The sequence below is a fragment of the Paroedura picta genome, chromosome 16 (genome assembly GCF_049243985.1).
Source record: "Paroedura picta isolate Pp20150507F chromosome 16, Ppicta_v3.0, whole genome shotgun sequence".
Taxonomy (NCBI): Eukaryota; Metazoa; Chordata; class Lepidosauria; order Squamata; family Gekkonidae; genus Paroedura; species Paroedura picta.
This window is the reverse complement of record NC_135384.1, coordinates 2,549,933-2,564,531: the sequence shown is the minus strand read 5'-3', so window position 1 is coordinate 2,564,531 and position 14,599 is coordinate 2,549,933. Positions and strand designations below refer to the sequence as shown.

Genomic DNA, 14,599 nt, shown 5'->3' with positions numbered 1-14,599 from the left:
CAGGCTCGGTGACAGCAGCCGATTCAAAACTCCTTTCCCCAAATAAGTAAACATTTTTAATTAATATTATCACTACAGGGAGGGCAAATAACCAGCCATCAGTACAGACAATATATGCAGGTCCCAAACAATGGCATTTGGACATTCAGGGGACCTTTGCCAGTTAGCTACAGGTTGTTTATTTATTCTATTTTCCGTACGGCACATGAGTCATGCAGCCGGGAGTTCCCAAGATCGCCTGGCTACCAAGCAGGAGATGTTTGGAGGTGATCTGCCATGGCCTGTCTTGGTATTCCTTGGAGGCTGCCCTTCCAAATACCACCCAGGTTTGGCTGCCCAGGGTTGCCTCGGATTGGGGAAGGCCCTTTTGGTTTAAAAGGAAGGGAGCACAGAGGGGGGAACGCTGAGCCGGATGGGGACCAGTGGGAAAAGGTCCCCCTGTGCGAGGGGAGGAGGGGGATGTGCCAGGGACAGAGAAAGAGATGCTGAATTTCATTCCCGGCAATTGGCACACTGGGCCTGCGCTCCCCCGTAGCCCCGGCAGTCGGGTCCCAAACACTGGCAGCAGGCATTGTGGAACCAGCGGTAGCGCCAGGCCCCGACCGACTGGCAGGCCGCGCGGCATCGGCTCATGGACAGGCACTCGTTGAAGAAGATCGCCTGGCAGGGGGGCGCCGTGCCGTTGAGGCCCTTGGTGTCCGGGGGGGCCAGGCCTGCAAAAGAGAGCGGGACAGGAGATGTCAGGCTGCAGCCAGGGCCTGGCGTGTTTCCCGGGCCACGGGGGTCACTTTTCCCCAGCCCCACTTCTGCATATGTCTGGGGAAGCCTCCTGCCCACATTTAGCTGAGGTGGCAGCGGCTCATGTTCGGGAGACCATGCTACAACCATGTGGGAGACACAGAGAAAAAATGACCAACACGGTAGGGAAGAAATAAGTCTGAAACCAGGGGTGGCCCAACTGTGACTCTCAAGAGGTCCAAGGACTACAATTCCCATGAGCCCTTGTAGCCCATGGACATCTGGAGAGCCACAGGTGGGCCACCTCTGCGATAAACAAAGTTGTTTGCGTTCTGTTTCTGAATTGTATTTTTGCTTTCACAAAACAATGGTTTCTGCCAAGTAGCTTTCATCAGCTGTGGTCACAACAAAGAAGACGTGGATGAAAGAAGAAGTACTAAAAAGGACACTCAGTTGTCGTTAGTTGTAAGAAAGTGAATTTTTAAGGACAGCACGCAAGTTTGCTGATTGCATTTAAAATTGTCCTGTTTTCAGACACAGTTTTTCTCTGTTGTGTGGGTCATGTTGGGAAGAGCCTGGAAAAATGCACAGTATGCACCCTCTTAAATGAATAAAAATAAATCTTTTTTCCTTCTAATTCAGGGTGGGCACCAACATCATTAAAACAGTAGCACCTTTAAGACCAACAAAGATTTATTCAAGGCGTGAGCTTTCGAATCTATCATTAAAACCATCACTTAAAAACATAACCATGCTCTAATTCCCCCCAACTAATTACATAACGTGAAAGGGGAGGGGCTGAGTTTTCAGAGTGGATCTGCACCTGTCAATTTCTCATGCCCATTCAGCTCCCCCATCCATTTCTGGATTTATTATTACACGTTAGTACCTCGTGCGTGCCCAGTTCCCCATGCATGATGCACATCATGCATATTCTAGCTTTCTCATGCACACCCAGTCCCCTGCGCACCGTGTGCATTCTGTATCACCTGGAATTCCCTCCCGGGACTCACCAGTGTGCGGCCCCAGCAAGAGGTGGCTCGTGTCCACGTGGTTCTGCCACAGCTCCTCTTCAACGGGCAGGGTCAGGATGCTCCACCCCACAGGGGAGTCGTTGTCGGAGATCGCCATGAGGGCCCGAAAGAGCGAGGGGACGGGGGACATCAGGTTGTGCATGGAACTCCTCTGGGCAGACCGAGGGGCAGAGGCCGGGCGTTCGTCACAGAGCCCTGTGCGTGGGGGAAAGAGAGAAAGCCTTCCTGAATGTTCACATTGGATGGGAGCAGAGGGAGCCAAGGTTCGCTCCTCCAGCCCAGCAGGGGGCACCATTCCAGATTTTGGGTGGAAGGAGGGATTCCACCGATCTGGTGGAAAGAGCTCCCGGAAAAGCTAAGGGCCTTGATGGAGCTGAGTCAGTTCCGCAGGGCCTGTAAAACAGGGCTCTTCCGCCAGGCATTTGGTTGGGGCCGATGAACATTTATTTTATTTTTATTTATTTATTTAGATTTATATATCGCCCTCCCCGAACGCTCAGAGCGGTTTTGGTTAATGCAATCTGGGCTCCCTCTACACCAGGGGTAGTCAACCTGTGGTCCTCCAGATGCTCATGGACTACAATTCCCATGAACCCCTGCCAGCATTCGCTGGCAGGGGTTCATGGGAACTGTAGTCCATGAGCATCTGGAGGACCACAGGTTGACTACCCCTACTCTACACAGATACCCTCCTCCGAAAACTGAGATGCTCAGAGGGTTGCCTCCCTTGGAAGTTCGTAGCCTGTTTCAGTCATCAAACAATGCAGGAGAAAAGCACATGCTTTAACCACGCGTACATCCCTCAACGCTCACTTACCCACACATTCGCAGCAGGATTCCCACAAGTTCCCCAGGCAAAAGGCGCACTCCTGGCAGCATGGGCAGCCGGCCTGGTTCGCCTCACACTGGCACACTTCCTGCCAAGGGATGCCAAAGGGAGAGGGCGCAACTTTATCGAGGGTGCTTTAATCCCACCCTTTCCCCCAAAGGGTACCAGGCTCCAGAGGTGGTTTTAAGTCTCATAAACAACACTTGAGATATAAGTTAGCAGGGGTCTGGATTTGAACGCAGGTTCCACCAGACTCGTGCTGCTGCATTTCACAGGTTCTCCCTGTAAAGGTTGGGCTTTTCATCTTGAAAAAACGTCCCCAAATAAACAAGCCCTCTTCTCATGCTCCGACAGAAGAGCCAAGCCTGGCTTCTACCTTCTACATTTTGAGTCTCAAAGGAGACCTCGTTAAATCTGCAGGCTCTTCACCTTTCCCTTCCTGTCCCCTCCAACAGACATCCTGTGAGAGCTCAGAGAGAACCGCTCTAACAGGACTGTGAGTAGCCCAAGGTCAACAAGCTGGATTTCTGTGGAGGAGTGGGGAACCAAGCCTGTTTCTCCAGATTAGAGGCTGCCACGTTTTAACCGACTGGTTCGAAGGGCTAAGCCCCAAAGGGGGCGCATCTTTCCCAGAATCTCACCTGCAAGAGGCACTTGCTGACATCGCTGGCGCACAATGCCTTGTTACACCCGTCGGCGGAGGAGGCCACGGCCCACGTCGCGGCCACCAAGAGCAGGGCCAGGCCACACGGCATTCCTGTGGAGTCGTCGGGGGTGGACCCCGCTGGCAGAGAGACAGAAAGCAAAGGTTGCCAGATCCAGGTTGAAAAACTCTTGGAAATTTGGGGCTGGAGCCTGGGGAGGGCAGGGACAGCAGCGAGGCAGAGTGCCCAAGAGCCCCCCTCCCCAAAAAGCATCTGTTTTCTCCAGGGGAACTGAGCTCTGCAGTCTGGAGGTGAGCTGGAATTCCAGGGGATCTCCAGGCCCCACCTGGAGGCTGGCATCCTTAGTAGGGAGGGGACTTGAACGTTGCATAATGTCTTGGAAATCCCTCTCCAACGCTGCCACTTTTCTCCTGGGAAACTGATCCAGACTTCAGTGTCATTTAGATTTCAGACCCCTCCCCCCGCCCCAACCTGGAGGTTGGCATCCATAAGGGGCATCAAAGGCAGGGGGGACCCCAATTGCAGCCTCTTTCTAGAGCATGACGTGAAGGGGAGAAGTACAACCCCCCCCCCACCGCCCAGTAAGTTCTGGGTGGGATCCAGAAAGAGGGCGAGAAGCAGCCCCCGGCCCACCCCCGAAAGGCCCCGACCCCTTCCGCGAGGACAAAGACCCCCGGCTCAGCTCGGGCTTGTACGAACAAAGGGGGCCGGGGGGGGGGAGCTTTGCAAGATTTTGGCACCGAGGAAGAAAAGTTGGGAGGGAGTTACCTGGCCGGGGTGGGAAGGGTGGTCCGCGAAGGGCCGGGAGGACGCCGGAGCCCCCCTCTCGCCGCCTGGTCCGGAAAGGAGGAGGGATCTGAGCGAAGCGAGGAGGAGGAGGAGGAGGAGGAGAATTGGGATTTTTGGAGAGGGGAGCGGGAGGGAGGAGAAAGAGGAGGAAGGGGGGCGGGACACCGGTGCTTGGCTTTATTCTCCACGATTCTTTCTTTCTTTCTTTCTTTCTTTCTTTCTTTCTTTCTTTCTTTCTTTCTTTCTTTCTTTCTTTCTTTCTTTCTTTCTTTCTTTCTTTCTTTCTTTCGCTGCTCCTGGAGATTCTGGTTTGCTTTCTTCAAGGTGCCCCTGGACTTAACCAGTCTACATAGAATCATAGAATTGGATGTGTCCTCCAAGGTCATCTAGTCCAACCCCGTGCAGTATTTAGGAAATATACAAAAAGCTTTCCTAGGAATCCTTTGTCCAAACTTTGTAGTTGATCTAACCTGGATGCTCTGTGTGTGTGTGTGTGTAGTGGTGCTAGATTATCTTAGCCCCCACTTATTCTACCCTAATTGTTGAAAATGGATCCACCACCATAAAGAAAAAGTCCACACTGGGATCTTGTGGGCACCTTTTTATGCAAGAAATGAATATACACATAAATGAATTACAAACACATTAAAACGAAGGAACTGATAATTACAGAATAAGAGGTTTATTTGAGCCACAGAGGGGTGAATTTGCACGAATCCCTGTTCTGGCCTTGTTTCTCTCCCCCCAATCTATTCCTTAAGGGGGGCAGGCAACTCCACCCTATGTGCATCAACTGTGCTTGCATTCCAGGTTTGATTCCAGTGGCACCATGAAGCCCATTTACAAGTGATTATAGTAGAGCTATGGAACCCCCAGGGCTTAACAAAGCTATCATGTTCTTATCTCACTTCACATGCTGAGTCACTCTGTTCTTGCATCTGTTTCTTAACTCTTATTATCTGTATTATACTAATGTGCTGTTACTCACAACTGCTTTGATTCAGCCTTTGCTAAAACCTCTCAGTTCCTTCCGCATGTTGACTAGACCCCACCTCTCTACCTGCATGCAGAGCTTGAGGGAAAGCGTTTCATTGTATCTGAAGAAGCATACATGAACACAAAAACATATACCCAGAATCAAACTCTGGTGGTCTTAAAGGTGCCAGTGGACTCAAAACCTGTTCTGCAATTTTATGGGTTTCTTCACCCCCAGCATAGAGACACAGCAGGATTGCCCTCAGAGGGGACTCTCTGTTGCATCTCTGCAAGAATCACCGCCCATGTTTTCTCCCAGTCCAGAAATACAGACAGAACGGTCATTTGCACAGGCACAAAGGAGGGGAGTCAGACTTACACCTTCTAAAGTACCAGGCTGAGTATCAGGTTGGAGTGCGTTCAAGTTTTAACTCAGTAGCTCAGCCGAGCCATCAGAAGTCTGGGGTCATCCATAATTCACAAGAGCGAAAACAATGGGGAGCACCCAGTGTTATGATGGGCCTGGAGAGCTGGGATTCCCAACCAGGGCTCTGGGGAACCGTGGGGTTCCGTGTCCTTTCCCAGAGGTCCAAATGACCGCTGTCCTCACTAAACATCACTAGAGCCCACTTCCCTTGTTGTTCTACAGGCCTCTTTCTCCACCACGGAAACAGTAAAAGATCGATTGGCTCCCCCATCTTCCTCCTGCGCCCGCTTATCTGAAGGGGCGCGTCACCACGCCCAAGGTTCTTCAAAGCCTGGAAAATATTTCAGGGATTCCTCTGGTCAAAAGGCTGCAAGAGACTGCCCTAAGGCTTTGATGGCAGGCAGTGCAGTCAAATCGCAGCTGACGTAGGGCAACCCCTTAGGACTTTCAAGGCCAGAGTCGGTCCAAGGTGGTTTTGGTGCCACCTGGCTCTGTGTACTTGCTTGGGGTCTCCCTTCGAAGGACCGACCCGGGCTGACCCTGCTTAGTTGCCAAGATCAGGCTCCCCTGGGTGGCAAGTATTTAAAGCCAAGCAAAGGCCCCAAACCCAACTTGCAATGTAGGCCATTTCTGTGGCAGCTGTTCACACGTCGTAGGTCCAGTTCAAACATTATATGTTTTGTTTTGTTCCTGCGGGAAGATAATTTTAGCAATGTGTATGTGGAAAGCGTGTAACCAGGATATGAGAATTTGCTGCAAAGGCCCGACTGATTTTCAATACATACACTGCTCACAAAGCAAATCCGTTTTAACATTTCGGAAGTCTTTTTTGGGGTGTGTGTGACAGGATTAGCACAACAACATGCACAGGGAATAAACTCTTTCCCTCCCCAGGTTTGCTCAAATTTGACACACTAACGATACAAGCGTGAACATTCAGACAATGTGTGTTTCCCGAGAATTCATGCAGGGAGATGTGGGACAAGAAGGTAACAAGTGAACCAGTTCTTGGTCACGATAACCCAGGGAGTGACCTAGAACCTGGTGACAGCCAGGCAGAGACCCCCGTGAGTGTGGCAGTGGAGAATATCCGTCATCTTCAAACTTTCTCTTTGTTCCCATTACTCTGGGAGCTGTCTCTGCCTTCCTCCCCTGCCTCCTGTCTGGGCATGCATTTGACTCGCTCCAAAGCACCAACGAGACCCCACGGCAGAAAGGAGACCCTCTTGAGGAACCTCAAGGTGGGCATAGGTTCCTTGGCAACACATACGTTGCATGGAAGAGGCAAAGAATATCTGCCATGTTTACGTAGCTTTTGATCAGGCCCAGAGAACATGCATGAAGCTGCCTTAGACTGAATCAGGACACCGGTCAGTCAAAGTCAGTACTGTCCTGAAATCCTCCCTCCTGGATTCCCGGGGTCAAACGGTTTAGGGGAAAGCACACACACCCCACTAAAAAGCAAGGTGCCACATCGCAGGAGACAACCGTAGAGGGTCTCCCCCCCCCCCTTTCATCCAGGACTCAACTAGAGGATGGGTGGTACTAAACTGGCAACTGTGTGGTAGACTCTGGGGGACAGAATGGTAGGGAAAACCCCGACTGTTCATCAGCTGCATTGGGAGCCCTTCCAATTCCTTGGTCTCAAGGTGAGTCTCAGTCTCACTACGTTTGGCGAGTCTCCTCTTTGCCCGAGCTCTCTCCTTCGTTTTATCTCCTTCCCCCTCTTCCACCAGCGTGGCAGCCTGGACCGCCTATATGAAATGGATCCATCCTGTCTCACAGCAGTCTTGAGTGGGGCTGGGGGGCTCGTCCTCCTCTTCCACGGAGGGCGGGGGCCTCAGGCAATAGTTACGCCCTTGGTTGTTGTCCCAAAACTCCTTCCCGCCCACCAGGTAGCAGAGCGCGAACTCCAGGCAGACCCCTGGGGGCAACGGGACAGGCAGGGGCAGGCGGAAGGCGAAGCGGTCGGCGTGGTCCCGGTCCCGCCCTGCAGGGGCGGCGTAGGAAGCCCGGGCTTCGCGCTGAGTGGCCCAGGAGTCCCAGGTGTAGCGCACGGAGACCCGTTTCTCGTAGGCCAAGTTGAGCACCCGAATGGTCCCGGACACGCAAGAGCCTTCAGCGCGGGCTCCTTCCAGCAGGACGCACTGGGCCAAGAGGCGTGGCAAGAAATCGGGCATCGAAAGCGGGTCGGGGAAGGTGGGCTCCAGCAGGCACCATAGATTCAGCACATCCTGGGGAGACAGCGGAGGAAGGGTTAGCGAAAATGAAGCCCGAGGAAGAGAGCTGAAAAACTGCTTCGCTTCGGAGACTGGGCAAGATCAGGCGAGCCCTCCGAAGGGATCTTCAAAACAAAGAACAGGAGAGAGAGGAGGGAAGGAAAGACAATAACTTAATATGCAGACAAAGAAATACCGGGATGACATTTGAAAAAAAGGAGTGGAAAGAAAAGGGGGGAAAGAAGAATATGTGAAATATGAAGAAATGGGGAGGGAAGGGGGGGGGAATGCAGAAAAAAACTGGGTGGGGCAGAGTAAATAAGATGGAAGGAGCCCTGAAAACAGGGGGAGGAGGAGGAGGAGAAGGCGTTGGCTAGAGGGGAATTCTGGCTCTAAAACAGGGGTAGTCAAACTGCAGCCCTCCAGATGTCCGTGGACTACAATTCCCAGGAGCCCCCTGCCAGCAAATGCTGGCAGGGGGCTCCTGGGAATTGTAGTCCACGGACATCTGGAGGGCCGCAGTTTGACTACCCCTGCTCTAAAAGGACGTCGTCCCGCAGACAGGGTGAATCCCCCGCTAATCATCCCGACCAGGGAAGCTGCCGTAAATGAAAACACTGAAATAAAAAGAGGAATGGAAATCTCCTTTCGAGATATTTCTGCTGCTTCCGTTGTCGGTCTTAAAGGTGCTCTTGGACTCCATTTCTATCGCTTTCTGTTAACCCAAGACGAGTAACAGGTCAGATGCTGAGAAACTAACCCAAGGAAAAGGTTTACCAAGCCCGCAAAGGGGATAATCTCTAAATGAGCAGGGAAGTCCTAAGGGAAAGGGGGGGGGGGAGGCAGAATGGGAGACAGAACAGCCTCCAGCTTGCCATGAGTGACCCTCTCCCGAAATCTCATGGGGGCCACCTTTAAAGACCAGAAAAGCTCATTCCGTAAGTCCTCACACACACACACACCTTTCTTCTGCAAGGATCCCCCAAGGGAATTCTGCTTCTTCTCTTTAGGGGGCTGTAAGGTACAGCGACTGAGGGCCAGTCCGCCTCGAGCAGACCGAGATGCAAAAGGGCCCCAGAAGCTGAGGTTTAGGGGACACCGGAGGGGTGGCTGGAGGGTTCAGACTCTGTGTGAGGTTCTGGGCATTCCTAAGTATCTCTGGAGGCTGAGGGATGCCTTCCCGGAAGGATTTCCATGTCCTGCAATTTCCAAACCGGGCAGGTGCCATCTGTGGAGAACAGGGCCTGTCGCTACACGTCCAGGGGCTTTCGGGGAGGGGCGGAAGATGCACCAGGAGGCCCTGGACTATGAAGGCAGCACCCACCTCTGCTTGCGTGCCAGAGTGGCAGAAGGACTAGTTGTATCTAAATCCTGGAATGTACTTCTCCTTTGGAACCCAACCGATCTTCCTACTATGCATCCCTACCCCCGGACCTCTAACGCTCCCTGGTGGTCAACTGGAGCACCACAGATAAAAGCTATTTTCTCATGGAGGCCTCTGGAGAGAGGTTCTGCGTCAGGCCAAAGCTGCTGGTCTGCTGAGGCCCCATGGGGAGTGGCAAATTCTTCCAAGTGGAAATAATATTTCTATGGACCTCTCCCGGCATGTCCCCTGGGAAGGAGGAGGAAACCAAAGCACTAGATCTGTTTCCTCTGCTTCTTTGACCAGCTCCCACCCGATCCCATCCGATCCTTCTTTGACCAGCTCCCACCCGATCCCACCACGGATGCCAACCTCAGAGCAAGCCCAGGGAGACCTCTCGGAATTCAAACTCATCTCCAGAAGGATAAAGAGATCAGTCTCCCTGGAGAAAGCAGCAGCAGGGACGACGCCCTGCCACCATCCCTCCCCTTCCCCCCAGACCCCTCCCCAAAGCCTCCAGGGATTTCTTGACCCGGCGACCCCGCTGCCCCTCCCCACCCTGAAGCCCACCCTGCCCCTCCATCAGCTGAACCCCATTACCGTCACCGGCGGGCAGAAAGGCAGGCAGGGGGCAAAATGGCTGAGGGAGTCGCGCCTCAGCTGGGCGTGGACCCGCTCCGGCACCTGTGGCAGGTCGTTGGGCCAGAACTGCCGCACGCTGGTGAGCTCCAGGCCGAGGGAGTCAGCAAAACGGACCCTTTTGCGAGTGCCGGGACTCCGGCTGCGGGAGGCACCCCGGCTTCTGCCCCTGGCCGGGGCGGATCGGGTCCGGCGCCTGCCCCTCCTTCTTGGGCCCCCGAAGAGGTGGCGGCGTCTGCGGGGCCTGCTCCGGGGCCTGCTCTCCGACTCCGATTCGGAGCCCTCGGTGCCGGAGTCTTCGGCCAAGCTTGGCCGGGAGGTCCGGTAGTAGGCACGCTCGTACAGGCCGGCGATGTAGCTGAGGTTCCTTGGGATGTTGCTGGGGGTCAGAGGGGAGGGTGGGGCTCGGGCCATGGGGCAGGCCAAGGAGTGTCTCGTGGACACAGCCTGGGAGCAGCGAGATTCTCCTTCTTCTCTCCCCCTTCCTCGAGGACTCCAGGGACCACCTCCTTCTGGTCTTCTTCCCGGGAAGGAGTGTCCGGCTATGCCATTTTGGGGAGAGGCACCCCTTGACCGCTCCAGCACCCACCTGCAGTCTCTTTCGCAAGGCCGGTCCTCCCACGTATCCCGCCTAGCTGGGGCTGGTCTCCTGGAACGGCTGCCGGCAGCTTCCGGTCTCCATCATCCGATCTGCTCGGAGGCGTCCAGCCGGTCTGGCGGCTGCCCTGTCCCCTTCCCCTTCCCTAGCAATCCATCAGGCTGGCGTCTATTTTGGGTATCCCTCGATGGCTCCAGCCAGCGCCTGCCTTTCCGTCGCCCGCTTCTTCCGCAGACCTTCCGCCTCCCGCTCTTTCCGCCTCGTTCCTGCCGCGTTCTCCCAATGTGGTTCTTGCTCAGCCCGTCAGGTCTTCTTTCTCAGGTTATCGATCCAGTTGGAAGGTCTCCTTCGCCCGTCCCTCAGGCTCCGTCACCTGACCCAGCCTCCTCCGCCTTCCACGGTTTTTCTTTCCAGGAGTCGGCCGGCCGGCCGGGATGTCTGGGGCTCCCTCTCTTTCCTACCTTGCTCTCTCTTTCTCTCACTCTGTCTCTCCGTCGCTGTGCTTCCACCTTTCCATCTCGGAGATCTTTGCACGCTGCCTTTCCGGGCCGATTAAGCCCCACCACCTTGCCTCCTTCCTGGCTTTCTATCCTTTTAGTCAGGGCCGCCCAGCCAAAGGAACCGCCAGAATGCTCAGAGATGCAGCTCTTGTGAAGCCGACTCCCCTTCCAGACTCTGACACGGAAAAGCTCTCCGAGGAATCTCAGGGAGAGCAATGAAGCCTGTGAGATTTGGGCAGGTGGCGAGAGGGGGGTCTCGGCTTCCAGGACCCGTCTCCTTGCCGGAAAAAGGGTCCAGGTGCCAGGGACAACGTGTACCTAAAAAATATACGTGCCCAGAAATGCTTCCATGGGGATGAATTATTCAGAAGGTAAAATGGGACCTAATGGATTATGTGAGAGCTAGACAGGAGAGAGCCCATCAGGCTGGGGGGGGGGGGATTCGGACAGGAGAGGAGGAGGACTGTGTGGGTGGGCTTCAGGTTGGAAGAAAGGGCCCACGGAGCCAGGAGAGGGGGCAGACCCTCCGTGGGCACCGAGGTGGGGCAGCAGAACAAGTCAAAGAGGAAGACGTTCCTCCTCTTGGCCCGCTGCCGTGTTAACCAGGCGCCGAAGAGCGTCTCTGTCTATGAATCATCAGAAAAATCGCAGGCATCCATCCGGTCATGAATAATGGAGAGGGCATAACACCCTCCATTCTCGTCTCCTCGCGCTCCTCTCCCACAGCGGGCGGGCGTGCAGCGTGTAAAGGGTTAAGTGAGGGCTTGCCACGCTGTTCTGAACGGAAGTGCATCCCACCCACCCCTATTCCTCTGCAGGTGCAGGGGCCTGCCTGATTCACCAAGCCTCACACACCTCAAGCAGGGGTCTCCACTGGGGAATGGAGGGGTACGGTTGCTAGATTTGGAGATTTGGGGATGGGGCATGGGGAAGACAGGGACCTCAGTGGGCTGCAAGGTCATAGCATCCACCCTCCAAGGTATTTTCTCTGGAGGAATTGTTCCCTGCAGTCCGGAGATGATTGGTCATTCCAGGGGAAGCTCCCCCTCCCCAGGTCCCACCTGGAGGCTAGCATCTCTAGGCAGAGCTTGCCACACGACCCAAAGATCTTTCTTGGGTGGCTCACGGTAAGCTACAGCAGTCATTTTGTGGCGGGCTCCGCCTCTTTCGGCAGCCATTTTGTGTCAGAATGCTGCGCCAGTTCAAACAGGTCGGGGAGTCCTGATCTAAAACATCTCAGCTCCACGAAGCCCCAAACGAAGACTGTCGGAAGCCCCACCCTGAAATCCTCTTGCCCCTAAAAAGATCTGTAGATGAATCTTTAGCGTTCTCGTCTTCTCACAAGCCTACAAAGTTCCTGGAAATGTGTGGAGTCCATGAAAATTCTCTGTGTCAAGTGATTTTGGCCTATACCTAAAGGAGGGACTTGGAGCAGAGGGAGACAACACTGAAGTTTTAATAAAACATAAAGCATCAAGAGGAAATGGAGCCTGGGGGGGTGGGTCAGGGTTTGGGGAAGAACCTCAGTGGGGCAGAAGACCGTATAGTCTGTCTTTCCAAGCAGCCATTTTGTACAGGGATGGATTGCTGAAGCTCGGAGATCAATTGTGGTCCTGGGAGATCTCCCCAGCAACCACGAAACGATGGGATCTTGTCCAGGGGCACAGGCATTGAACAGCACATAAAAACAAGGAGGATGCGTGCAGGAGAAGCGTATTCAAGTGAAAAAGAGGCAGGCTGCTTGTGGAGTGGGAATTCTGTGCCAGACGTGTCCGGAGGAGATCTGCAGACGGGAATGGTTCTAGGAGAAAAGGCATTAAGAGGAGCACATGGTCCATTCTAGTGATTCAGAGATCCTCCAGTAAAAACTTCCAGAGCTCCCAGGAAATAATCAGCAGGTAGAATGAAGGAGAAGAGGCCAGTTTCAGGATCTGATACACTAACATACAAAGCCAAAGAAATTCTCGATGCAAGGAGTTCTGCTGGGTGAATGCAGGATGGATCTCTCTGGATTTCCTGCCACTGATTGAATTAAGGGTGGGAGGATTGTCTCTGGGTGGGGTGGGGGGGGACTCTTGAGTGGACAAGAGAGAGCTTGTGTGTTGGGGGGGGGGGCGGGGGGAGTTTGAAGCAAGCTAGTAAATTTTCCATTCTGGAAAGTCCATCAATTAATCAAGCCCACCTGCCAGCTGGGTGGTAATTAGATTTCACACTCAGGGGGATTTGCATTTGCCGGCAGAATGGGGTGGACGGTGACTCAGCGGCATGCGGCCCCAAATTTTGGCTGCTCATTAGCATAGCCGAAGGGGGGCCATGACTTCACCTTTTCCGAAGTGAGCTCCTGAAAGGGCTGCCAAGACAAATTTAAGATGGAGGAGTCTAAGCGGAGGGGGGGGAAAGTGGGTGGGGGGAGGACATGGGACCACTGCAACCAGACAGAGTTTGAGGCGGGGACCTGGAGATCCGAAATCTAAGACCCAAGATGCCCCCATTTCTTTCAAGCTCCTTCTCCCTGTTCCTTTTTAGTGCCCCCCCCACTCATTACTTTTTAGGATTCTTGTTGTGTCCCTCCCCCACACCATTGGATTATTAAGGTGCTAAGAAAACGAATGCTCTTGACAGGATTCTGTGCCAGACGCCTGCCCGTTTTTAACAACCACCCTGCAAGCATCAAAGTTCAACTGAGTGGAAAAAAAGAAAATGCACAAAAATCAAGGGAGGGAATGCTCCATCTCTTCCTTTATGCAGTTCTGAAAAGACATGGGGGCCACACCCAAAACAAGAAGAAGGTGGCAGCCCTGAGAAATCACTACGGTAGCTGCAGCCGGGCTCTTATCCCGAGCGAGATGGAGCATACATCTTACGTCCATCTTGTGGCCACTTTGCCGGCTGCTCATCAATTACTGGCTCAATTTAAGGTATTAGCTATCACATACATTTCTGCAAGGCCATTTCTCCCCCAACGCTCTACGAAGGCAGCTTAACTCATGAGAGCGCGGTTTTCTTCCACAGGTGCCGCCCTGCAAATGGGCAAAATTAACTGCCCGGACGTGTTCCTTCTCTGTTGTGACCCACACCTTCCTGCCCGCGGAGGCCAGCAAGCCTCCAAATCTCCAGGCTTTCTGCAAAGGGTACCAAACCGAATTGTTGAAGAAGAGCTTTCCATACAGGTAATAGAAGAAGAGCTGGGCTTTATACCCCACTTTTCCCTGGCTGAAGAAGTAGCTTACAGTCGCCTTCCCTTCCTCTCCCTGCAATAGACAACCTGTGAGGTACGTGGGGCTGGGAGAGCTCTGACAGAAGTGTCTCAGTGAGAACATCTCTATCATGACTGTGACAAGCCCAAGGTCACCCAGCTGGTTGCCTGTGGAGGAGCGGGGAATGAGACACAGCTTGCCAGATTAGAAGCCACTGCTCTTAACCACGACACCACGCCAGCTCCAATAGTCGCACCATACGAAACAATTCCTAAATGTTCTTACATCCATGATTAGGGCCTGTGGTTTACACTACAGTGTATAGCTTGCTGAAACAATGAAATGTGTTATTTTAGGTTTGCTTCAGTTGTTTTTTAGGCCTCTTGTTAGTTCTATGACCCAGGTCTTATTTCACTGTTTATCGAATGTTTCATCTTGTTGCTTGTTTCCACTCACTCCAAGCAAGAAAGGTACTACAGATAACATCAAACAAAAATACAAATAGTGATTTTGACATGATCAGCTGTTGCGTTTTGGGATGGTGCAGGAAATGCCAGGACACATTTTGTGTGGTGTCACACCGTTAAGAGAAGCTTGGATCATGGGTAAAGTGCAGAATAAGGATC

The 14,599-nt window shown here is 53.4% G+C and overlaps 2 protein-coding genes across 2 annotated transcripts; both read right to left on the bottom strand.

The window, feature by feature from the left end:
- Nucleotides 1-43: 43 nt before the first annotated feature.
- On the bottom strand, nucleotides 44-4,164 carry LOC143826653 (twisted gastrulation protein homolog 1-B-like). The gene is made up of 5 exons (XM_077315522.1): nucleotides 4,035-4,164; nucleotides 3,243-3,385; nucleotides 2,590-2,689; nucleotides 1,752-1,967; nucleotides 44-713 (listed from the first exon to the last, which is right to left on the bottom strand). Exons 2-5 carry the CDS (start codon nucleotides 3,354-3,356, stop codon nucleotides 493-495), a joined length of 651 nt encoding a protein of 216 aa, XP_077171637.1. The 5' UTR covers nucleotides 3,357-3,385; nucleotides 4,035-4,164; the 3' UTR covers nucleotides 44-492.
- Nucleotides 4,165-4,570: 406 nt separating this feature from the next.
- On the bottom strand, nucleotides 4,571-10,946 carry PPP1R3E (protein phosphatase 1 regulatory subunit 3E). Its single transcript, XM_077315155.1, has 2 exons — nucleotides 9,640-10,946; nucleotides 4,571-7,691 (listed from the first exon to the last, which is right to left on the bottom strand). Exons 1-2 carry the CDS (start codon nucleotides 10,090-10,092, stop codon nucleotides 7,212-7,214), a joined length of 933 nt encoding a protein of 310 aa, XP_077171270.1. The 5' UTR covers nucleotides 10,093-10,946; the 3' UTR covers nucleotides 4,571-7,211.
- Nucleotides 10,947-14,599: the final 3,653 nt, after the last annotated feature.